The sequence below is a fragment of the Heteronotia binoei genome, chromosome 1, assembly GCF_032191835.1.
Source record: "Heteronotia binoei isolate CCM8104 ecotype False Entrance Well chromosome 1, APGP_CSIRO_Hbin_v1, whole genome shotgun sequence".
NCBI lineage: Eukaryota > Metazoa > Chordata > Lepidosauria > Squamata > Gekkonidae > Heteronotia > Heteronotia binoei.
Genome location: NC_083223.1, coordinates 263,602,235 through 263,626,389, shown reverse-complemented (window position 1 = coordinate 263,626,389; position 24,155 = coordinate 263,602,235). Strand labels below are relative to the sequence as shown.

Below are 24,155 nucleotides of genomic sequence, written 5' to 3'. Positions count from 1 at the left end.
TTGGGACTCTTTAGCTTGGAGAAACGTCGATTGAGGGGTGACATGATAGAGGTTTACAAGATTATGCATGGGATAGAGAAGGTAGAGAAAGAAGTCCTTTTCTCCCTTTCTCACAATACGAGAACTCGAGGACATTCAATGAAATTGCTGAGCATTTGGGTTAGAATGGATAAAAGGAAGTCCTTCTTTACCCAAAGGGTGATTAACACGTGGAATTCACTGCCACAGGAGGTGGTGGCAATGGCTACAACATAGACAGCTTCAGGAGGGGATTGGATCAACATATGGAGCAGAGGTTCATCAGTGGCTATTAGCCACAGGGTATAGATGGAACTCTCTGTCTGGGTCAAGTGATGCTCTCTATTCTTGGTGCTTGGGGGTAGGCACAGTGAGAGGGCTTCTAGTGTCCTGCCCCCACTGGTGGACCTCCTGATGGCACCTGGGTTTTTTGGCCACTGTGTGACACAGAGTGTTGGACTGGATGGGCCAATGGCCTGATCCATCATGGCTTCTCTTATGTTCTTAGATGTCTGCAGATTGATTTTTTTAATCAATTCCGCCTTCCACAGTAACCTAAATCACCCCCCAAATGTTAGCCCCAGGGGACGGGTACCCTCAGGAATAGCAGGGGGAGGGAATCGGAAATCTCCCATGGGAGGAAGAGGGGACCAGTGAACATTGACTCCACCATCTGCCTGCAGGAATCTATGCCAGTATCCTAGCCAACAGACAAAATAATGAAGCTGGGTTTCAAAATTAGACAGCATTAAAAATCTGTGTGTGTGAAGCACTATCACAGCCGACTTGTGGCGGCCCCCTAGGGTTTTCAAGGCAAGAGACTAACGGGTGGCTTGCTCATTGCCTGCCTCTCCGCAGTGACCCTGGATTTCCTTGGAGGTCTCCCATCCAAATACTGCTGTCATGATCCTGGGCCTAGTGAGGACTGCAGGCCCCAGGGAAGCCTGCTTAGGAGTACTGGGAAGAGCATACATTTCCCAGGATCCCCTCTATCCCTCTGATTGGGTAGCAAGGGTTTTGGAGGGAAACAGGCCCAGAGAGGGCGGTGGGGCCAGGGAAGAGAATATATAAAGGCCAAGCCCAGGCAGGGGGTGTTCTTTTCCTAGGAGGCAGAGCTGAGGAGGAGCTGCTGCCAGGAAGAGACCCTTGCCCTTAGAGGAAGGGTGAGTAGGCTAGGTCTGACTGAGACAGTAGGGACAGTAAGTTCAGACAGGTTAGGGCATTTGTTTATTTTCCCTTCACCCTTTTACTGTTATATTGCACTGAAATAAACTTTTTTGTTGTTGTTGTTCACTCTGCCTGGTCCTCACACCCATAATTTGCCTCAGCTAAGGGAGGCCTGGAAGGGCTTGGGAGGGTACTCTGGGCCTTCTCAAGGGAGACCCTTAACCCAGAGTGGTGGCAGCAATTGGTAAGACCCCCCTGAGTCATGACAACTGCTTAGTGTCAAGTTCTGCACAGTCCTTGTGGAATAATCACCTGAGTTTTAATAGAGTAGATTTATTGCATGATGGTAGACAGGTACAGCAGGCAAGACTTCTCTTGCTGAAATGGAGGTCCAGAACCTCAGTCCCCCAGATATATGTTCGAGTCCATCCGTTATACATTCAAAATACTAAGCGTCAAAATCTACCAACTACAAGCCCCCTCCTCTCCTCCCCCAGTAATATCCCAAGCAGTAACTGAGGAAGAAACGAAAGTACATTCTCTGAGAGCAGGGGTCATTTTGTAGAGAAAGAAGTGCCAGAACTCATTTGCATAACTCATTTGCATCTGCCACACACCCCTGACCTCACTGGAAGGTGTACTAAATTATATCAGCTCAGCATCTACCTTAAAATGCTTCTTGAGTTATAATTGTCATAATTACCTTACTCCCATCATACTTGATGGTTTATATGTTGCGGCATGATGGTTTATATGTTTTGGTTCTTTTCCCCCATTTTTTGTGGGGAAAACTATTAGAAAGTTTGTCAAATCTTAGAGATTAGCAAAATTCTCACCAGGGGGGTGGGGTTAACATAAGAACATAAGAGAAGCCATGTTGGATTAGGCCAATGGCCCATCCATTCCAACACTCTGTGTCACACAGTGGCCATAAGAACATAAGAGAAGCCATGTTGGATCAGGCCAATGGCCCATCCAGTCCAACACTCTGTGTCACACAGTGGCCAAAAAAAAATTATATATATTTATACACACACACACACACACACACACACACACACATATATATATATATATATATATATATATATATATATATATATATATATACACACACACACACACACACACACTGTGGCTAATAGCCACTGATTGACCTCCATATTTTTATCTAACCCTCTCTTGAAGCTGTCTATGCTTGTAGCTGCCACCACCTCCTGTGGCAGTGAATTCCACATGTTAATTACCCTTTGGGTGGAGAAGTACTTCCTTTTATCTGTTTTAACCTGACTGCTTAGCAATTTCATCGAATGCCCACGAGTTCTTGTATTGTGAGAAAGGGAGAAAAGTACTTCTTTCTCTACTTTCTCCATCCCATGCATTATCTTGTAAACCTCTATCATGTCACCCCGCAGTCGACGTTTCTCCAAGCTAAAAAGCCCCAAGCGGTTTAACCTTTCTTCATAGGGAAAGTGTTCCAACCCTTTAATCATTCTAGTTGCCCTTTTCTGGACTCTTTCCAATGCTATAATATCCTTTCTGAGGTGTGGTGACCAGAATTGCACACAGTATTCCAAATGAGACCACACCATAGATTTATACAGGGGCATTATGATACTGGCTGATTTGTTTTCAATTCCCTTCCTAATAATTCCCAGCATGGCGTTGGCCTTTTTTATTGCAATTGCACACTGTCTTGACATTTTCAGTGAGTTATCTACCACGACCCCGACATCTCTCTCTTGGTCAGTCTCTGCCAGTTCACACCCCATCAACTTGTATTTGTAGCTGGGATTCTTGGCCCCAATGTGCATTACTTTGCACTTGGCCACATTGAACCTCATCCGCCATGTTGACGCTCACTCACCCAGCCTCAACACATCCCTTTGGAGTGCCTCACAATCCTCTCTGGTTCTCACCACCCTGAACTGGAGCCCAGAAGCAAGTATTTAGGGGGGGGAGGGTAAGGAAGAAAGAGCACAAAATTTAGAGGTTCTGGAGCTCCTCTCCTGTGATCTCCTGCCCAAAATGAGGCCTGTCTGAGAATCAGATAACACTAGGTGACCTTGGTACTACTGCGCAGTTTCTCAGGGTAGAAGTGATTACTTAGTAAGGTGCAAACTAGAGATGTGAAGGCCTGGGGGAAAAAATGGAAAAATTCGGGGGAAAACTTTTTCCTGGTTTTTTTCCTAAAGCCTTGTTCCCCCCCCCCCCCCGAAAAATTGAAAAAAGGAAAGGAAAAAAAATGATTATGGAACGTTTTATTTTAACATGATGAATAAAATATTTTCCAAATCATTTCTAAAAAATATGTATGGTATCAGATTGTTCGAATTTCTGTGCACTGAGGACAAGCAAGTCCTAGGTCATGCCCATTCATTGAAACTTAGTCCCACTCTCCCTTCTATAATATACTTCCCTCTTCAAATTTTTATTTAATACTGTGGAGAGAAAATATGAATAATTGTTACTTCTGGATTTTTAAAAATTGTTTTGTGGAGGTTTTTTTGTCTGTTCTGCATAAACTAGTAAACAGTTAAGGAGATTGTTGCTCCATTTGTTACAATTACAAATAAATATTATTTTAAAAGTAAATTCTATTTGTAACAATTGTTTTGGATACAGTATATTTTTAAATATGGCAGTTGTGATAATTTCATGCCAAATAAAATTGCCCTATTTTATGTTCCTAAAGTCATATTTTATGTTCCTAAAGTAACAGAATGACTTTTAGTCTGGAAAAGAAAAAAGAAGTGCTAATTAGCATTTTTTTTCAATTTTTCTGAAAATTTCCATTTTTTTCCGGGAAAAAAACAGAAAAAAATGGGGGGGTTTTCCGAGCTTCAAAATTTCTGGAAATTTTACATCTCTAGTGCAGACGTAACAGGCAAAAGGCATTCATGAAGAAGAAGAAGAAGATATTGGATTTATATCCCGCCCTCCACTCCGAAGAGTCTCAGAGCGGCTCACAATCTCTTTTACCTTCCTCCCCCACAACAGGCACCCTGTGAGGTGGGTGGGGCTGGAGAGGGCTCTCACAGCAGCTGCCCTCTCAAGGACAACCTCTGCCAGAGCTATGGCTGACCCAAGGCCATTCCAGCAGGTGCAAGTGGAGGAGTGGGGAATCAAACCCGGTTCTCCCAGATAAGAGTCCGCACACTTAACCACTACACCAAACTGGCTCTCCTAAGCAGTGGGAACAATGCTAACCAGTGCTACTGATTTTATACTATCTGATGTTCAGTATATTATGATGCGCCCAGCTGAGCCGCCAAATTGTATTTACTTTTATTGGTTTTAATCGTTGTTTCACTGTTTTTATGTTGTTATCCGCCCTGAGCACATCTGGGAAAGGGCAGAATGATCAAAAATAAATAAGCGTGGGCCCTTTGTAGCCCCAACAGCTATGGCAAGAGGCACTCTTGACACGTAGCTTCCCAGATCTTGAGGAGATCGGGCCAGCCAGTATGGGGAAAAAACCCTGATGAGAATATACAGACTTTAACTACAACCTTGTTCAATTTATACAAATCACTTTCCTTTGCCCCTCCCCGCCCCAGCCCCTCCAAACTAGGATCCTCCAGCAAGCAAAGTAAAAAAAACAAAATAATGCGTGGTTGGAAATCAACGGATCGATTCAATACATTGTGTGCCAACTTCCTAACACCTGCATTTTGGGTTGCTGATTGCAGTCTGCAATCCCGGAGAAGGTTTGCATCGATAACCTTTCCTCTTTGTCTTTTCTCTCCCCTCTCTCCTCCACCCCCCTTCAGATAATCGCCTTTGACGAACTGCGCATGGACTTCAAGAACCCCATCGACCAGGGCAACCCGGCCAGGGCAGTAAGTCTATACATGTCATGTCCGAGGTGTGTCTGTCTCTGTGTCCATTTGTTCGTCTTTTCCCTCCACCTGAATCCTCCTGGGTTGCCTCTTCCTCCTTGTTGCAGTCGTGGTTTATTAGAAGCTAGCCAAACGCCCATTGGCCTAACAGGGAGAATATTTGTGGCAGGGCTTTTTTTGTAGCAGGAACTCCTTTGCATATTAGGCCACACACCCCTGATGTAGCCAATCCTCCTGGAGTTTATAGTAGGCCCTGTAAGAAGAGCCCTGTAAGCTCTAGGATTGCCAGTTTAGGAGCCAGTTTGGTGTACTGGTTAAGTGTGTGGGCTCTTACCTGGGAGAACTGGGTTTGATTCCCCACTCCTCCACTTGCACCCTGGAACGGCCTTGGGTCAGCCATAGCTTTCGTAGGAGTTGTCCTTGAAAGGGCCGCTGCTGTGAGAGTCCTCTCAGCCCCACCCATCTCACAGGGTGTCTGTAGTGGGGGGAGAAGATACAGGAGAATGTAAGCCGCTCTGAGTCTCTGATTCAGAGAGAAGGGCGGGGTATAAATCTGCAATTCTTCTTCTAATATGCAAAGAAGTTCCTGCTACAAAAAAAAGCCCTGCAGAGGGATGTATGTCTCTCCATTCCTTCTGCATATTGTTTGCACAGCAGGGAGGGAGGATGGGAAGGATCATAACTAGCGATTTACCAATATGCCTATTTAGTCCCGTCCGGTCAAGTTAGCCTTTATCAGCATTAATGTGTGTGTGTGTGTGTGTGTGTATATATATATCAGAGCAAATTAGTTTTAAAAAAGTAAAATGGAACGATTGCATACATATACATCTAAGTAAGCATAAACATAAATTGTTTCTATGAGATCCCTTGGGGTACCTTTAAAATAGAGTAAAGGAACTTAGCCACCTTCTCAGTGACACTAGATGAAGAATCGTTCAAAAGTCTATAAACCTTAAGTGCATCAGAACAGTCAACCATGCTAACTAAAAGAGGGTGTAAATACTTGTGATGAAGATCTGTATACAAGTGACAATAAAGAAGAATTTGAGTGATTGACTCAATACATTTTTGTTTACAGAGGCAGTATCTGACTGAGCATTTAACTCCCCTCCTTTGATGTTGAGTTGCATTGATGCACACTTTGTTGTTGCTAATGATCTGAATTATTTTTTTTTTAAAAACCACTTTAAAATGTGGTGGTAACCCTGATGGAAACTAAGGAGGGGCAGGAGCTCACAGGAGCGGAGCTCTGGAACCTCTAAATTTTATTGTGCTCTTTCTTTCGGACCCCTCACCCTGCAATAATTGCTTCTGGGCTCCATGGTTCAAACCGCCTGTGAGAATTTTGCTGGACTCCCAAGATTTAAAAAACTTTCTATTATCTCCCCCCACAAACAATGGGGAAAGAGCCAAAAGATATAAGGCAGACAGATGGAAATCTTCATCATGCCACATAGGAGAAAATAATTTAAGAACTATGATGGGAATAAGGTTTTATTAGGACAATCGGGGCCTTTTTTGTAAGCAGGAACTCCTTTGTCTATTAGGCCATACCCCCCCTGATGTGGCCAATCCTCTAAGAGTTTACAGGGCTCTTCGTACAGGGCCTACTGTAAGCTTCAGGAAAATTGGCTACATCAGAGGTGTGTGGCCTAATGTGCAAAGGTGTTCCTGCTAGAAAAAAAGCCCTGATAACAATTCTAATTCAAGAAGCATTTTAAGATAGATACTGAGCTGATATAATTTAGTACGCCCTCTGCTGATGTCAGGGTGTGTGTGACATATACAAATGAGTTATGTAAATGATTATGCTAATGAGCTCCAGCACCTTATTTTTTACAAAATGACCCCTACTTGAATGAGTAATCTCCTTGGAATACCAGAACTGGAGGCAGGGGCAGGCTTTCTCAGCCACCTCTCTGAATATGCTCCTCCCCACCAGTAGGGGTCAGTCATCAAAGGTCACCATGACTTCCAGGTGCACGCACTCATACAAATAAATAAATGGTTATAACCAGGGGTGGAATTCTAGCAGGAGCTCCTTTGCATATTAGGCCACACATCCCTGATGTAGCTAATCCTCCAAGAGTTTACAAAAAAGAGCCTTGTAAGCTCTTGGAGGATTGGCTACATCAGGGGTGTGTGGCCTAATATGCAAAGGAGCTCTTGCTAAAATTCCACCCTTGACTATTGGGGAAAATTTCACACCAAGAAACAAAATATGGTGCAAAAGAAACCCCATCAACTGCTGGGCACAGTTCTGCACTTGACCTTTAATCCTGGTTCAGCCCTGTCACCAAATGGATTTTCTGCACTAGAGTAATAGAATCATAAACTCATAGAGCTGGTTTCAATTATTCAGTCAGGGCTTTTTTCTTTTTCTTTTTTTGTAGCGGGAGCTCCTTTGCATATTAGGCCACACCCCTGATGTAGCCAATCCTCCAAGAGTTTATAGGGCTCTTAGTACAGGGCCTACTGCAAGCTCCAAGAGGATTGGCTACATCAGCGGGGGTGTGGCTTAATATGCAAAGGAGTTCCTGCTAAAAAAAAAAAGCCCTGGATTCAACGATTCAAGTGTAGAATGTCAGTTTTGGGACAGGGCTGAACCAGGATTAAAGGTCTTGTGTGGAATTTGATCGGTGCAAGCAGAAACACAAAAGGATTTCCGATCCCATACAAGAGTACTGCAAAATTCAGTGGCCAGCCTTGATGTAGCTTGCCGGTGGAGCTCTTGCTTTGCAGGTAGGCAATCCAAGATTCAGTTCTTGCCACCTCCAGAGTAAAGGATCTCAGGTGTTGGGTGAGGAGCATCCATCTGGGATCCCAGGAAGCTGCTGCCAATCAGAGTAGATGTCACTGAAATAGTGACAGACCAATAGTCTATGTCGAAGTAAGTCAATTTCTCACTGAAAAGGCACTCTAGGCCCATTCTCCATACAGCAGAATGAGCTGGACGACAGGAATTTCATCGGGCCTCTTCAGCCTGTGGATAAGGGCACCCCTTTTTTTGACGCTGTTTTATGTCAAAAGAAACTGTAAGCTGAAAGCTAGCTCATCTGGGGGAGAGGCCGAGTTAGAACCTAAAATGCTAGTTTTCTACTTTTGTTGTGTTCTTTTTCTTTCCTCAGATGGGGGAGGAACGTTCAAAAATGGTATCGCCAACCAGTGGCGGCCTGGCCAGGGTGTCAGCTTGCCCAGTGGCAAGTGGGTTAGGCCCCTGATGAAGTGGGCCCCCTTAAACATTAGACAATAGGATAAAAATGTTCCTGGCCTTTTAGTAGCTTGAAAATATAAAAGAAGTCCCAATATTGTTACTGTAATGCAGCTAAAATTTACATTGCATTTAGGGTTGCCAGCCTCCAGGTGGGGCCTGGGGATCTCCCTCTTTTCCAACTGATCTCCAGCTGGCAGAGATCAGCTCCCCCGGAGAAAATGCAACCTGTATTTGCATTTAGTATCTACTGTATACTGCCAGTAATATGTACAATATATGTACACTGCAATGACTAACATATATATACATTTATTTCGCCAATGTTTTAATTGTACCTTTCCCCCACTTATGTATTTTTTTGAAAATTTCAATTATTTCTGATACAAATTAAATGATAGCCTTATAGTTGTGGGTGGGCCCCCTATATCTCCTGGCAACCAGTATTTTTAGACCCAGTCTGCCACTGTTGCCAGCCTATAGTCTGAAGTGGTACAGTCCTCTCTGACCCTTGTATTTTGCTGTACTGGTTGCTTTTCCCTGTTGATGTGAATTTTCTACCACCGATTCATACAAAAAAGTATTAGGGTGCATGTGTATATGTGCATGTGCACCATCGATGAGGATGCCAACTCCGGGTTGGGAAATACCAGGAGATTTTGGGGTGGAGCATGGGTTTGAGGAAGGGAGGGACCTCAGTGGGATACAAGACCATAGAGTCCACCTTCCAAAGCAGCCATTTTCTCCAGGGCAGTTTATCTTTTCAGCCTGCAGAGCAGTTGTAAAAGCTGGAGATCCCCAGACCCCCCTCCCGGAGGTTGGCAACCTAGGTGGGAAAAAAATCAAGCCTTTTTCAATTGGTGTCGCCCCTGCCCTCCACTTGCGTAGTCTCCTCCCGGATTCTGTTTCCTGGTCTTTAGTACAGCAAGCTAGAATGAATCTTTTCACGGAGATATTGTAAGTCTATGCAATTCCATTCTGCGCAAAGGAAAGGCTCCCAGTTAACCAATCTCAGTGAGTCTCTGGCAGAACATCCTTGAATGTCCTTGATTTAATACACAACAGGCACCATCTTAAAAGAGGCTTTCTGTCTTCCCCCCAAACGGGTGGGGATGCCTTCTTTAGGGGGAGGTGTTCGTGTGTTTCCTGCATTGTGCAGGGAATTGGACTAGATGACCCTGGAGGTCCCTTCCAACTCTGTGATTCTAAGATGGGATTTGCTGTCATACATAAGGTGACCAAACGGTTTGCTTGCAGAAAGAGCAGTCGCTGAGATCCCAGGTTCTAGTAGAGACCAGTGTTCCCTCTAAGCCGAGTTAGCATGAGCAGGCGTACAGATTTTTAGCCTCCAGCTCACACATTTTTGTCTTCGTTCAGGAAGAGATGACCCCCAGAGCACACTAATTTATGCAGCAGCTCACCACTTTAATGCCAGTAGCTCACAACTTTAATACCAGTAGTTCACAAAGTAGAATTTTTGCTCACAAGACTCTGCAGCTTAGAGGGAACATCGGTAGAGATCCTCGTTTTCTCTCTTCCCCCCTCTACAGCCATTGCCAGTCAAAGACAATAATATTGAGCTCGTGTATTGATGAAGAGCCCCGTGGCGCAGAGTGGTAAAGCTGCAGTACTGCAGTCCTAAGCTTTGTTCATGACCTGAGTTCGATCCCAGAGGAAGCTGGGTTCAGGTAGCCGGCTCGAGGCTAACTCAGCCTTCCATCCTTCCGAGGTCGATAAAATGAGCACCCAGCTTGCTGGGGGGAAGTTTAGATGACTGGGGAAGGCAATGGCAAACTGCCCCATAGAAAGTCTGCCGTGAAAATGTGAAAGCAACATCACTCCAGAGTCGGAAACAACAGGTGCTTGCACAAGGGACTACCTTTACCTTTTACTAATATTGAACAGTGTTGTGTTCATTCAGGCAGGGGCCACGCAAACCATCTTCCCCAAACAACTCCAGATGGTTTATAATAACCATAAAAGAGTGCTGTTGAACATGGGCAGAGTGCAGTTTCCTTCACCAAGGACTGAATCGCCACAGCCAAGTCTTGTTCATAGAAGCCAAGGATCCCAGGTTAGAGAGTGTGGTTCCCTGATTTCTTCTTTTAAAAATTACCTAATTCACTCGTTCCCTGCTTTCCTCCCCAGTAGCTGACAGTGTTCTCCTTTGCTCCGTTATATCCTCACAACAACCCTGTGGGGTAGGTTAGGCTGAGTGTGACTGACCCAAGCTCACCCAGCAAGCTTCCATGGCACAAGTAAGGATTCAAACCCAGATCTCCCAGATACTAGTCCAGTGCTCTTAACCACTACACCGTACTGGTTGAGGGCTTGGATTCATATACATCAGACCAAGAATCCAGCCTTCCCTTACTTGTTACCCACCAATTCATATTCACAGGGACTTTGCCTCTGAACATGGAAGATTCGTCTAGTCATTGTGGATAACAACCATGGATGGACCTTTCTTCCTTCATCTTCTTCTTTTAAGCCAGTGGCCCTCTCTACATCCAGCAGCAATGGAGAGCCAGTTTGGTGTAGTGGTTAAGAATATGGAGACTAATCTGGGAACACTGGGTTTGATTCTCCACTCCTTTACAATGCAGGGTGGGTTATAAATCCAATCTTCTCCTCTTCTTCTTCTTCTTCAGAACATAAGAGAAGCCATGTTGGATCAGGCCAGTGGCCCATCCAGTCCAACACTCTGTGTCACACAGTGGCCAAAACCCAGGCTGCCATCAGGAGGTCCACCAGTGGGGCCAGAACTCCAGAAGGACTCCCACTGTTGCCCCCCAAGCACCAAGAAGACAGAGCATCACTGCTGCAGACAGAGAGTTCCAACAACACACTGTGGCTAAGAGCCACTGATGGACCTCTGTTCCATATACTGCTGCTGCTGCTCCTTCTTCTTTTGGCTTTTTTTGTAGCAGGAACTCCTTTGCGTATTAGTCTACACCCCCCTGATGTAGCCAGTCCTCCGAGGGCTTACAGGACTCTTCTTACAGGGCCTACCATAAGCTCCTGGATGATTGGCTACATCAGGGGGGTGTAGCCTAATTTGCAAAGGAGTTGCTGCTACAAAAAAGCCCTCCTCCTCCTTTCGACTGTGTGCAAAAGGACTTCCATTTTGTCTGGCCTGCGTCTGCTGACCGTCAACATCATTGGGCGATTCTACACGCTACCGTGACAGGGGAGTAGAGAAGGAAAAGATTCTCTCTGCCCACCAAATATAATTTTCTACAGCACTCTCCTGCCTTCCCCTTAGTCGTCTTTTCTTTCTAAGCCTAAAAAGAAAAAAGCCCCAAACGCTTTATCCTGTCCTAGTGCCTTCTCCCTCTGCGCCTGGTGAGTTTGTTTTCTTAAGTAATGGTGCCAGATCGCGATTGTGCCCTCTGGAGTTGTCTCCGAATCCCAAATGTATCGGGGGCAGCCTCTGGCATTTCAGTAATAAGGGCTGGGCACTTTGCCCAGACCTGGAGTTCCACCCACGTGTCAGTTGCCAAGGGGGGGGGGGGAAACGCTTCCCGCTCATGAATGCTCATGTACCTTATCTGCATTACAAAATGATAATCAACATTAGGCTGTTTTAAATGCCGTGCTTTTACGTGTACCCTAAAAGAGTTCTGGGAGTTGTAGTTCGGCAGAGAGTCTCTGTTGTTGATCGATAACATACTCTTCCATTTCCCAGAGTTCCTTGGGGTATCACTTGTTACTTTGGGGTGAACCTGAGAGATCCGTTCTGCTCACTGTGGTGCTTTCAAGGAGCCTCTTGCATCAGAGGAAAGCGCTACCTTTTGTGGAATGGATCCGGGGCGTGCTGTCCTGTTTTTCTTTTTGATATTTGCAGTGTGGTGGGCCACTGGGCAACCCTGATTCCCTCAGCGTGTAATGCCCTTTTATTCTGAATGAATTAAAGCTACTGAAGCCTTTGGCCAACCAGGAAAGCTCCAGTCTTTCTCCACCCAAGGGGCTAGTTGCAAGGTCTTTTCCCTTTGTTTCTTGCCACAATTTAAAACTGCTGGCATTGACTTCGAAAGCCCTGAACAACCTGGAATTCACCTTCTCCAGTACAGACCTGCCCCTCCAGCTAAGATCACCACCGTGGAGGAGGGGCCTTTTCTGGGGTGGCCCCATGCTTCTTTGAATGCCCTCTGTCTGTCAGCTCTTAGGTTCAGGTTGAAGTCTGTCCTGTTCTTAGACTGCTTTGTTGGCTAAAGATCCTGTCCGTTCTTAGTTTGGACTCTGAAATGTGTGTGTGGGTGTTTCTTTCTGAACAACACACCTGGAGTCCCAATTTGAATGAAGTATCCATATGGAACTCCTGTGTTTATTTTTACCCCACTTTTCTCCTGAAAGAACATAAGGGAAGCCATTTTGGATCAGACCAGTGGCCCATCCCATCCAGCACTCTATGTCCCACAGTGGCCAAAAAAACCCAGGCGCCATCAAGAGGTCCACCAGTGGGGCCCGAGCTGCAGGAGCCCTCCCACTGTTTCCCCCCCAAGCACCAAGAATACAGAGTGTCACTGCCCCAGACATAGTTTCCATCTCCAGGGGTGTCAAACTCATTTGTTATGAGGGCCGGATCTGACAAATGAGAACATGTCAGGCTAGGCCATGTGTATCATAAAGCGTAATGCCAGGATTTGAGGAATCCCAGGTTCAAATCCCTCCTCAGTCAACAAAGGCCACGGACAAGTCACTCTTAGCATTTCCAGCTCTGGGTTGGGGGAGTTCCTGGAAATTGGGGAAGGGGGTGGAGCCTGGGGAGGGCGGGGTTTGAGGAGAGGCCTCCGTGCAGTAGAAAGCCATAGAGTCCACCCTCTGACAGCCATTTTCTCCAGAGGGGCTTTTTGTCATCCGTGAGATACAGTCGTGATCCCAGGAGATCTCCAGGCGCCACCTGGAGGTTGGCCACCCTAGTCACTCTCTCTCAGCCAAACCCGCCTCACAGTGTTGTCGTGAGGTTCAAATGAAGGTGGGGAAAAGGGATAAAAAAAGTTAAGTGAGGGGAATCAGTTCGCTGGCCTGGCCGTTACACAGCTGTTGTTTAATTGCCCCTCTATAACATGGCTGGATAAACCCTCAGCCATTTTTTATTTTGTAAACCTGCCTTGAATGCTCCGTTTGCACCGCAAAGTGGCCTGTAAACCTTGTTTTACAACCTGCCCTAAACGTAACCCCGGTTTTGGCTCCTGTCCATCAACAGCCTTTCTCTGTGAGCTCTTTGTCTTTCCCTGTCGGATTTCATTTTAGATCCAGCCGCCTACCCTTTGTCTGTTATCTCTACTGCTGTTATCTACCTGGGTAGCAATTGGTTTTTTTCTTTGGGTTTTTAAATCTGTTTTATCTTAACTGAAAAGGAGTGTGTGTGTGTGTGTGTTTAAGGGACACTTGTCATGAGCCCTGACGAGGAGGAGTTGGAAGGGTTAACAGACCTGGAAGAGTTGCCAGCCAGTTCCTCAGCTGAACAAACAGCAGCTGGCCCATCAATCACTCTCAAGGCACCAGTGTCAGCTGTTGACGATCAATCTCCTCCAAGCTCTCCTTCTCCCATCTCAAGAGTTCGAAGCAGGCTCCAGAAAGAACTTTCAGAGCAAAGACATGAGGCATGCCGATGCTTCAGCTCTCTCAGCCCTGAGTTCTAGCAGAGTCACTGCCACCCAGGTAGCAGGCCGATTGAGACTCCCATATAGCTCCCACCGAGGACCTGGTAACCTTGTGGAAGCAACAAGTCTATTCTCTGGCTTGCATCCACGCTCCTTCCTGATCCTGACCTGCTTGATTTCCTTGGCACCCTGACCTTGTGGCTTTTGCACATTGATTTCTGATTCTGGTTTGTGATTCTGCATTGGTGACTTGGCTCCTGCTTGACTTCCTGGACTTTGACCTTGGACTGGCTTTGGACTCCTGCCTGCCTGCACCCTGAGAATGTGACACTGGTCATTCCATACTCCTAAAAAGTGGGGCGGGATAGAACGTAGAGGCAGCTGGTGGGAAGTGGAGGGGATCCCTTGTCCATCTTTTCTGTTGCCCCCCCCCAAAAAATCCATCCCCCTTCGGCTTTTTCTTTCCAATTTATTTCTGCTCTTAGAGACCCAATAAGCTATGCCAGCGTTTCCCATTTGCAGGGTTACAACCCGGTGCTGGGCCACGGAAGCCTCAATACTGAGTCACAAGAAAAGTCAAAGCTAGCCCCGCCCCCAGCAAATCATGAGCTCTGCTCTGCTTTCTTCCTTTCCTGTCTCTCTATTGTGCAGAGAAAAGCTAGACTTGAAGACTAACATAGGCTGCAAGCCTGAGCTCCGTTTTCCTTCCCTCCATCCCCCAATGTCTCTGTGTTGTGCAGATAAAAGCTAGGCTTGAAGGCTGACACAGGCTGCAAAGCCTGAGCTCCATTTTCCTTGGAGACCTCTGTAGAAGAAAGAGATAGGCTTTCCTGTCTCCCGGCTCCACCCCCAAAGTCTCCTGGCTCTACCCCCGAATTTTAGTGGGCCACGAAGGAGAAGTTTAAAAATAACAGGACCATGGGGGTAAAAAGTTTGGGAAACCCAGAACTAAACCATGGCTTGAATGATGCTGGGTTGCCAACTTTGGGTCAGGAACCACTTGGAGATTAGAGAGAGATGGAGCTTGGGGAGAGCAGATTTTGGAGAGGGATGTTAGTAGGGTATAATGCCATTGAATCCATCCTCCAAAGCAGCCATTTTCTCCAATGGAAGAGAACTGATCTTGGTCCTTTGGAGGTCACTTGCACTAGCAGGCCACCTGTAATGTTGGAGATCAATTGTAGTAAGTGCACCCTGGGGGTTGGCAACCCAAGGAATGAGGTTTTTTAAAAAGGGGGGAAGCGTAACTGGGAGAAACTTTCAGTATCCAACTTTTGCCTGCCTGAGCTATAGGCTAACGCAGGGGTGTCAAACTCATTTGTTACAAGGCCCGGATCTGACATAAATGGGACCTTGTCGAGCCAGGCAATGTGTGTCATAAAATGTAATGTCAGGTAGCAGAGATATAAACTTTATACGGAACACAGACAAACACAATTAAAGATACTATCTTAAAACTTAAAATACAAACATGCTTAAAACTCCTGCAGTATTTTGTTTAAAAATGGAAAGGCAGGGAATAGTGGGATTTGGCAATGCAATTTTTAAAATAAAACATTAAGTAAAAGCACAAGGATCACAACAGGAACTAAAAATATAAAATACTCTGAGCCTAGGAAAACATGAAATGGCTGGGCATTGCAAGCTTCTTCCCCTCTGGGTCTACTCAGATTGGCAATGGCTCTCCAGTGTAATATTCCTCTTTGGCTTCAGGTTCCCAGGTTAGAGGACTCACTAGGCACCAGTTCTCAGGTCCATTCAGCAGAGACAAGCTGGCTCAAAGCATCAGCCCTTTATTTGCAAGGACACAATTCCAGGAAGTATGTGCTTCAGCTGGCCATTGGAACACTGTAAAGTGAAACTGAGCTCCACTCCATTGAAACACATTGCAATACCGAATTGCAAGGAAAACATGGGATGGGTTTTCCATTACATTCTCTGGGCCCAGATAGACTATTTATCTGGGCACAGATACCTTAATGGAAAATCCACTCTGCATTTTCTTTGCAGCTTTGCTTTCTGCTGCAGCCAGCAAAGGCAAGGCAGAAAGAGCAGGGAACTTTGGTAGCCTCAGAGCTTCAAAGGGTATGGGGAGGAGAGAAAAGAGCCAGATTAAAGCCCTGGGCGGGTTGGTTCTGGCCCCTGGGCTAGACATTTGACACCCCTGTGTTAACCCTTTCCCTTTTGCAGGAACTGTTAGGCAAGCTGGTTTTGGATCAGACCTCAGATTCAGCAGGAGCTCACAGGAGCACAGCTCCTGAACCTTTCTGAGTGTTCCCCCTCTTCCTCCCCACCTACCTACCTTGTCCACTGAATAGTAGGTGCAGCTGCATAACAATCCCTGAATTAGGAAAGCGGGCAGCCAGCCCCCAGAAGTTTTACCACATCCCCAGCAGCCCTCATTAATCTCTGGAGAAGCCCACACCACCCCTTCTCCTCTTCTTATGTGATTTTGGGCAGCGGGTGGCTTGCTGACCTTCTGACTGGTGGGGAACGGCCCAGGAGAGCCTCAGGCGAGCGAGATCTGCTTGGGCTGGCTGGATCTCTAGCCATTCCAAGCAGGCCTTACTCACCCGGGACTCTCATTTCCTGCACTGGATTGCTTTTGGCTGGGGGGGGGGGCATTTGCTAATGAGCTCCGCCACCTATTTTTCGACAAAACAGCTCGTTTTGGATAATATAGGATCCCCTGTCGCCAGGCTCAGCAGGCAGCAGACTGAATTTGCAGGGTTCCTCCAGGCAGTGCAGTGGTGGGACATTGTGGAGTGGGGTGGGGTGGAGAGTAGCTTTCTGGGAGTAGTAGAGGGAAGCACAAACTTGCCCTGGATCTTTTTCCTGGGGGTAGAACTCTCAGACCGATTCCCCACTTGCCTTATCTGGCTCTCACTCTTCTCATCTTAGCGGGACCTCCGTGGGATTTCGCGCAAGCTGCCCCGAGGCTGCAACTCGCTCCGCCTCTTTCGTGCAGCAGACAAGATCCTCTAAAAACCAGTTTCTGTTTGCTGCGTGTAAAAGGCGAAGCTAGTTGCAGCCCCGGGGCAGATAGTGTGAAATCCGATGGAAGCCCCATGGAGAAGAGGAGCGTGAGACCGGAATAAGGCTAGTGGGAGAGTGGTCTCAGTTTTCTACCTCCTCCTCCTAGCTCAAGCTTGATGCTTTTACCTGCATGTCATTTCTGGTCCCTTTTCTGACTCCTGGTGGGTTAGCAGTATGTATATCCTGAAAGAGTGCATTCTTCTCCACCCCCAGGGATGGATGATTGTGGTGTCTGTCTTTAAGCGCATGTTTTTGAGCTAGCTCTGTCTGAAGTTAGCTGGTTTTTCTTTTAGCTGAGTGGCAGCAACAATTCATCTGCGCATATCAGTCCAGGAAATGTTTTATGTTCCCCTGGGTAGAAGCTGACCTAGAGCAGTTTGTAGACCAGCTGCTTCGCTTGGAATTCCCATTCTTCCTTACACAGCTATTGTAGTGAATTCAGAAAACCAGGGCTTTTTTTGTAGCAGGAACTCCTTTGCGTATTAGGCCACACACCCCTTCTTACAGGGCCTACCGTAAGCTCTTGGAGGATTGGCTACATCAGGGGGTTGTGGTCTAATATGCAAAGGAGTTCCTGCTACGATGACAACAACAACAAAAAAGCCCTGCAGAAAACATTGTTTCCAAACTGCTGTCATCTGTTGTTTCCCACTGAGTCCTCCTGTTATAAGAACATAAGAGAAGCCATGTTGGATCAGGCCAATGGCCCATCCAGTCCAACACTCTGTGTCACACAGTGGCCAATATATATATATATATATACACACACACACATACTGTGGCTAATATCCACTGATGGACCTGTGCTCCATATTTTTATCTAAACCCTTCTTGAAGGTGGCTATGCTTGTGGCCGCCACCACCTCCTGTGGCAGTGAATTCCACATGTTAATCACCCTTTGGGTGAAGAAGTACTTCCTTTTATCCGTTTTAACCTGTCTGCTCCGCAATTTCATCGAATGCCCACGAGTTCTTGTATACTGTCTTTTACACTTGGTGGTTTGTGGCACTACAAATTGAATTGGAACACTAATCTGGACTGGCAAAGTCCTTTTCATGTAACTGGCAATAGAAGTGGTTGGGCTGTCACCACACTCTGTGACATTCCACCATTTCCTGGTTGCATTTCCATTTTAAAATATAACACCGATTGCCCCATCCGAAACCTCCCCCAATGCCCCCCCCCCTGATTATTTTTAAACAGCTGGGATTGCAAAGAAGAAGCGAGATCAGGAAACGTTTAATGAAGGCGGCCAATTACAGGAGGGATGGATGGGAAACAGGAGATCTTAATTTTGTTTGTTTGTTTTGCTTACCAGGAGAGAATTTTGTTTGGAGTTTGTTTTTTCCTCCCTAAATGATTTCCAGTTCCGTCGGTTGCAACAGCGAAATAGCGCAGCTGACAGATCAGTGCAAAAGAGAGAGAAAATGTGACATTGCCAAGAGGAAACGAGATCAGGAAAAGATTAATTGAAGGACTGTTGATTCTGTTCCACAGTCGCCTTGTAGAACAGACAGCGAGGGGTTGGGAGAAGAGCTGCAGGTTATTCCAGCACCCTCTGCCTCAGAAATTCAAAGAACCCCCCTTCTTCTGTTAACATGGGCACTGAGTACCCTGAAATCCTCCTACACAGTCTGTATGCTAGCAGTCAGTATATATTTATTTACTTGATTCATACCCTGCCTTTGGTGTAGCAGTTAAGTGTGTGGACTCTTATCTGGGAGAACCGGGTTTGATTCCTCCACTTGCAGCTACTGGAATGGCCTTGGGTCAGCCATAACTCTCGCGAGAGTTGCCCTTGAAAGGGCAGCTGCTGTGAGAGCCCTCTCAACTCCACCCACCTCACAGGGTGTCTGATGTGGGGGAAGAAGATATAGGAGATTGTAAGCCACTCTGAGACTGATTCAGAGAGAAGGGTGGGGTATAAATTTGCAGTCTTCTTCTGCAGTCTTCTTCTTTTCTTCCCAGTGGGGACTCAAAGTGGCATACGTCATCTGCCTGTCCTCCATTCCCCCCTCCCCTCCTCCCCGAGAGGTGGATTAATCTCAGGGCTTTTTTTGTAAAAAGAACTCCTTTGCATATTAAGCTACACCCCCCCCCCCCGATGTAGCCAATCCTCCAAGAGCTTACAGAGCTCTTCTTACAGGGCCTACTGTAAGCTCTTGGAGGATTGGCTACATCAGGGGTGTGTGGCCTAATATGCAAAGGAGTTCCTGCTACAAAAAAGCTATAGAATCATAGAGTTGGAAGGAATCTCCAGGGCCATCTAGTCCAACCCCCTGCACAATGCAGGAAACTCACAAATACCTCCCCCTAAATTCACAGGATCCTTATTGCTGTCAGATGGCCATCTAGCCTCTGTTTAAAAACCTCCAAGGAAGGAGAGCCCACCATTTCCCAAGGAAGCCTGTTCCACTGAGGAACTGCTCTAACGGTTGGGAAGTTCTTGATTTAATTTCAACCCATTAGTTTTGCTCCTAGCTTCTGGGGCCACAGAAAACAATTCCACACCATCCTCCCGATGATTAATCCTGATTAATATGATAATAAGTAACTGGCTGAAGAAGACGTTGGATTTATACCCCCGCCCTTCATTTGGAGTCTCGGAGCAGCCCACAATCTCCTTCCCTTCCACTCCCCACGACAGGCACTCTGTGAGGTAGGTGGGGCTGAGAGAGCTCTGAGAGAACAGCTCCAAGAGAACTGGGACTGACCCAAGGTCACCCAGTAAGCTCCATGTGGAGGAGGCTCCTTAGTAAGCTCGAGAGTCATGGAGTAAAAGGACAGGTCCTCTTGTGGCTAATTAATAGGAAGCAGAGAGTGAGTATAAATGGGCAGTCTTTGCAGTGGAGGACAGTAAGCAGTGGGGTGCCGCAGGGCTCAGTACTGGGTCCCATGCTCTTTAACTTGTTCGTTAATGATCTGGAGTTGGGAGTAAGCAGTGAAGTGGCCAAGTTTGCAGATGACACTAAATTGTTCAGGGTGGTGAGAACCAGAGAGGATTGTGAGGCACTCCAAAGGGATGTGTTGAGGCTGGGTGAGTGGGCGTCAATGTGGCAGATGAGGTTCAGTGTGGCCAAGTGCAAAGTAATGCACATTGGGGCCAAGAATCCCAGCTACAAATACAAGTTGATGGGGTGTGAACTGGTAGAGACTGACCAAGAGAGAGATCTTGGGGTCGTGGTAGATAACTCACTGAAAATGTCAAGACAGTGTGCGATTGCAATAAAAAAGGCCAGTGCCATGCTGGGAATTATTAGGAAGGGAATTGATAACAAATCAGCCAGTATCATAATGCCCTTGTATAAATTGATGGTGCGGCCTCATTTGGAATACTGTGTGCAATTCTGGTCACCGCACCTCAAAAAGGATATTATAGCACTGGAAAAAGTGCAGAAAAGGGCAACTAGAATGATTACAGGTTTGGAACACTTTCCCTATAAAGAAAGGTTAAAACGCTTGGGGTTGTTTAGCTTGGAAAAACGTCGACTGCAGGGTGACGTGATAGAGATTTACAAGATTATGCATGGAATGGAGAAAGTAGAGAAAGAAGTACTTTTTTCCCTTTCTCATAATACAAGAACTCGTGGGTATTCAATGAAATTGCTGAGCCGTCAGGTTAAAACGGATGACAGGAAGTACTTCTTCACCCAAAGGGTGATTAACATGAGGAATTCACTGCCACAGGAGGTGGCGGCGGCTACAAGCAAAGCCAGCTTCAAGAGGGGATTGGATAAAAATATGGAGCAGAGGTCCATCAGTGGCTATTAGCCACAGTGTGTGTGTGTGTGTGTGTGTGTGTGTGTGTATAAGGAAGGAAGGAAATAGATGGGGAGGTGGAAAGAAAGCAACTTTAACTTTACATGCATTCTCCAGGCTGCCAGCTGGCTTGGCGAAGTGATTTAAAGAGAGAAATGTCTTCTCCGAGCTGGCTGGTGGAGCACTGAGAGCTTTGAGAGCCACACAATCTGTGTGAAAGAGCCACTTATGTCTCCTGAGCTGCAGTTTGGCCACCCCTACACTATACCAAACTGGCTCTCAAGATCATCCAGCAAGTGCAGCCCTGTGTTATGGTGGAGCTCAAGTTCCTCTAAACAGGGCTCGCCCAAAGCATCTCCTTAGGGTTCATTCCCTTTGACACCAGGCAGGTGAAGTGGTCTTCCGGGGAGAGGCTGCAGCTCAAAGGCAGAGCACCTGTGTGGCGTTTGGAAAGTCCCAAGTTCAGTCCTCAGCATCTCCGGTTAGGAGGATTGGGTGACAGATAATGCGAAAGGCCTCTACTCAAGACCCTGGAAAGCTGCTGCCGGTCAGAGCGGACAAGAGTGACCTGGAGAGACCGAGGGTCTGACTCAGTAGAAGGCAGCTTCACGTGTGCTCACATACTTTGCGTTCAGACAGTACCAGGTTCAGTCCCCAGCATCTCCAGCTAAAAGGACTGCTGCGAAAGATCTTGGCCTGAGACTCTGCAGAGCCACTCCCAGGCTGAATATGCAGTACTGACCAGGAGAGGCCAAGGTTAGAAGAAGAAGAAATTGGATTTATATCCCGCCCTATACTCTGAATCTCAGAGTCTCAGAATGGGCACAATCTCCTTTTGCCCACCCAATCTGCAACAGACACCTTGTGAGGCGGGTGGGGCTGAGAGGGCTCTCACAGCAGCTGCCCTTTCAAGGGCAACTCCCACGAGAGCTATGGCTGACCCAAGGCCATTCCAGCAGCTGCAAGTGGAGGAATGGAGAATCAAACCCAGTGTTCCCAGATAAGAGTCCGCACACTTAACCACTACACCAAACTGACAGAAGACAACTTCATGTGTGAGCACATACTCTGTATGCCAGTTTGGTATAGTGGTTACGAGCAGCAAACTCTAACGTGGGAGAACTGGGTTTGCTTCCCCACTCTTCCATGTGCAGCTGCTGCAGTGACCTTGGGTCAGTCACAGTTCACACAGAGCTCTCTCTGCCCCACCTGCATCACAGGCAATGCTTCCTCCAAGCTGTGGAGCTATGAGCAAAACCTCTACCTCATGAGCTACTGGCATTAAAGTTGCGAGCTGCTACCCAAATTAAGTTTGCTCCGGGGCCATTTTTCTTGAGCTAAGACAACAGTGCGTGAGGCAGAGGCTTAGAAACTGTGAGCTAGCTCAGACTAACTCAGCTTAAAGGGAACAGTGATCACAGAGTGTCTGTTGTGGGGAGGGGAAGGGAATGGAGATTTGTAAGCTGCTCTGAGACTCAAGAGTGAATGGTGGGGTATAAATCCAGTCTCCTCCTCCTGTTCCTTCTCCTCTCAGTTTCAGTCCCAGGCATCTCCAGAAGCCAGTTGGGTGTAGTGGTTAAGTGTGCGGACACTTATCCGGGAGAACAGAGTTTGATTCCTTCGTCCTCCATAAGAACATAAGAGAAGAACATAAGAGAAGTCATGTTGGATCAGGCCAATGGCCCATCCAGTCCAACACTTGTGGCACACAGTGGCCAAAAAACCCAGGTGCCATCAGGAAGTCCATCAGTAGGGCCAGAACTCCAGAAGCCCTCCCACTGTTGCCTTCCCAGGCACCAAGAATACAGAGGATCACGTGCCCCAGACATAGAGTTCCAACAATACACTGTGGCTAATAGCCACTGATGGATCTCTGCTCCATATGTTTATCCAGTCCCCTCTTGAAGCTGGCTATGCTCTGTTCACCCGCTGATGTGATCTTGAGTCAGTCACAAGTTCTCGCAGCCTCTCGAGCAGTTTCTGTCAGAGCTCTCTCAGCCCCTCCTACCTCACATGGTGTCGGTTGTGAGGAGGGAAAGGAGATTGTAAGCCGCTCTGAGACTCCTTCTTCCTCTTCCTCCTCCTCCTTCTTCCTCCTCATTTTCCTCCTCCTAAGAACATAAGAGAAGCCATGTTGGATCAGGCCAACGGCCCATCAAGTCCAACACTCTGTGTCACACAGTGGCAAAAAATGTTATATACACACATACACTGTGGCTAATAGCCACTGATGGACCTGTGCTCCATATTTTTATCTAAACCCTCCGATAGGATTCCTCCTGCTGCCAGTTAGACTGGACAACACTGACTTTGATAGAGCCAGGCAGCTTCCGTGTTCATCCAGGCCAGACCCATCTGCTGTCATTGGAGGCAGCTCTTCAGGCTAGAGGTCTTAACTCTAGAGCTACCAGGGATACGTTGCCCCATCCTCTTCCCGGCTGCTTTATTTGTTAATTTGTTTGATATATCTGTATGACAGAGCTCCCAAGAGAATTTCCAGTGCCCACAAATACACGGAACCAACACAAAGGCCATTGCAATCAGCAGCGGCATTCGATTCAAACTGAAAAGCAGCCAGCCATAAAATCAGTTCTAAAATCAATTAGCGGAGGCGAGAGAAGCCAGGGGAAAGGGGTGGCCGTGAGGCCCAAACAGCAAGATACCAGAGAGCAGAAAAAAGACACGAATGGGGGAGGAGGGGGTAACTTAAATGAGGCCAAAAATGTCTCACAGCAGATTTAAAAATGCTTGCACAAACAAGGGGTTCCTCCCCCCCCCCCCCCCCAGTACTGGTAAGTTAGTAAATTTTGTCAGGTAACAGGGAGGGCCTTTAATAAATGTGGGGGCCACAATTGAAAAGTCCTTGCCCTGAGTAGCAGGGTAGATAGGGGGAGGGGGAGAAGTGGCCCTGAAAAAGAACCAAGCTCATCCCATCCTTCACCACAGTAAGGTAGAAGGGTGCATCAAGAGTCAGCATGTTGTAGTGGTTCATCTGGTGAACCAGGTTTGATTCCCCACTTCTCCTTGTGAGGACTACTGGGTGACCTAAGACCAGTCACAGTTTCTCTCAGCTCTCTCAGCCCCACCTGCCTCACAAAGTGCCTGTTGTGGGGAGAGGAAGGGAAGGTGATTGTAAGCTGCTTTGAAACCTGTGAGGCCTGCTAGGTTACCTTGGGCCAGTCACAATTCTCTCAGAACTCTCTCAAGCCCCACTTACCTCACAAAGTGCCTGTTGTGGGGAGAGGAAGGTAAGGTAATTGTAAGCCGCTTTGAGACCCTTGAGGCCTGCTAGGTTACCTTGGGCCAGTCACAATTCTCTCAGAACTCTCTCAGCCCCACTTGCCTCACAAAGTGCTTGCTGTGGGGAGAGGAAGGCTTGTAAGCCACTTCGACACTCCTTAGGGTAGAGAAAAGCGGGATAGAAAAACCAACCTCTTCCTTCTCCTCCTCCCTCCCTCCCATAGCAAGGCCTCCTTTCCCCAGGGGATTCTGGCTTGTGTCCCCCTGTC

The 24,155-nt window shown here is 46.9% G+C and overlaps 1 protein-coding gene across 1 annotated transcript in view; it reads left to right on the top strand.

The window, feature by feature from the left end:
* CNIH2 (cornichon family AMPA receptor auxiliary protein 2) overlaps positions 1 to 24,155 on the top strand; it is a 107,759-nt gene that overhangs the window by 44,999 nt on the left and 38,605 nt on the right. Inside the window, exon 2 of the mRNA XM_060260566.1 lies at positions 4,959 to 5,027. Coding sequence (XP_060116549.1) covers positions 4,959 to 5,027 — 69 coding nt within the window. The remainder of the gene's footprint in view (positions 1 to 4,958; positions 5,028 to 24,155) is intronic.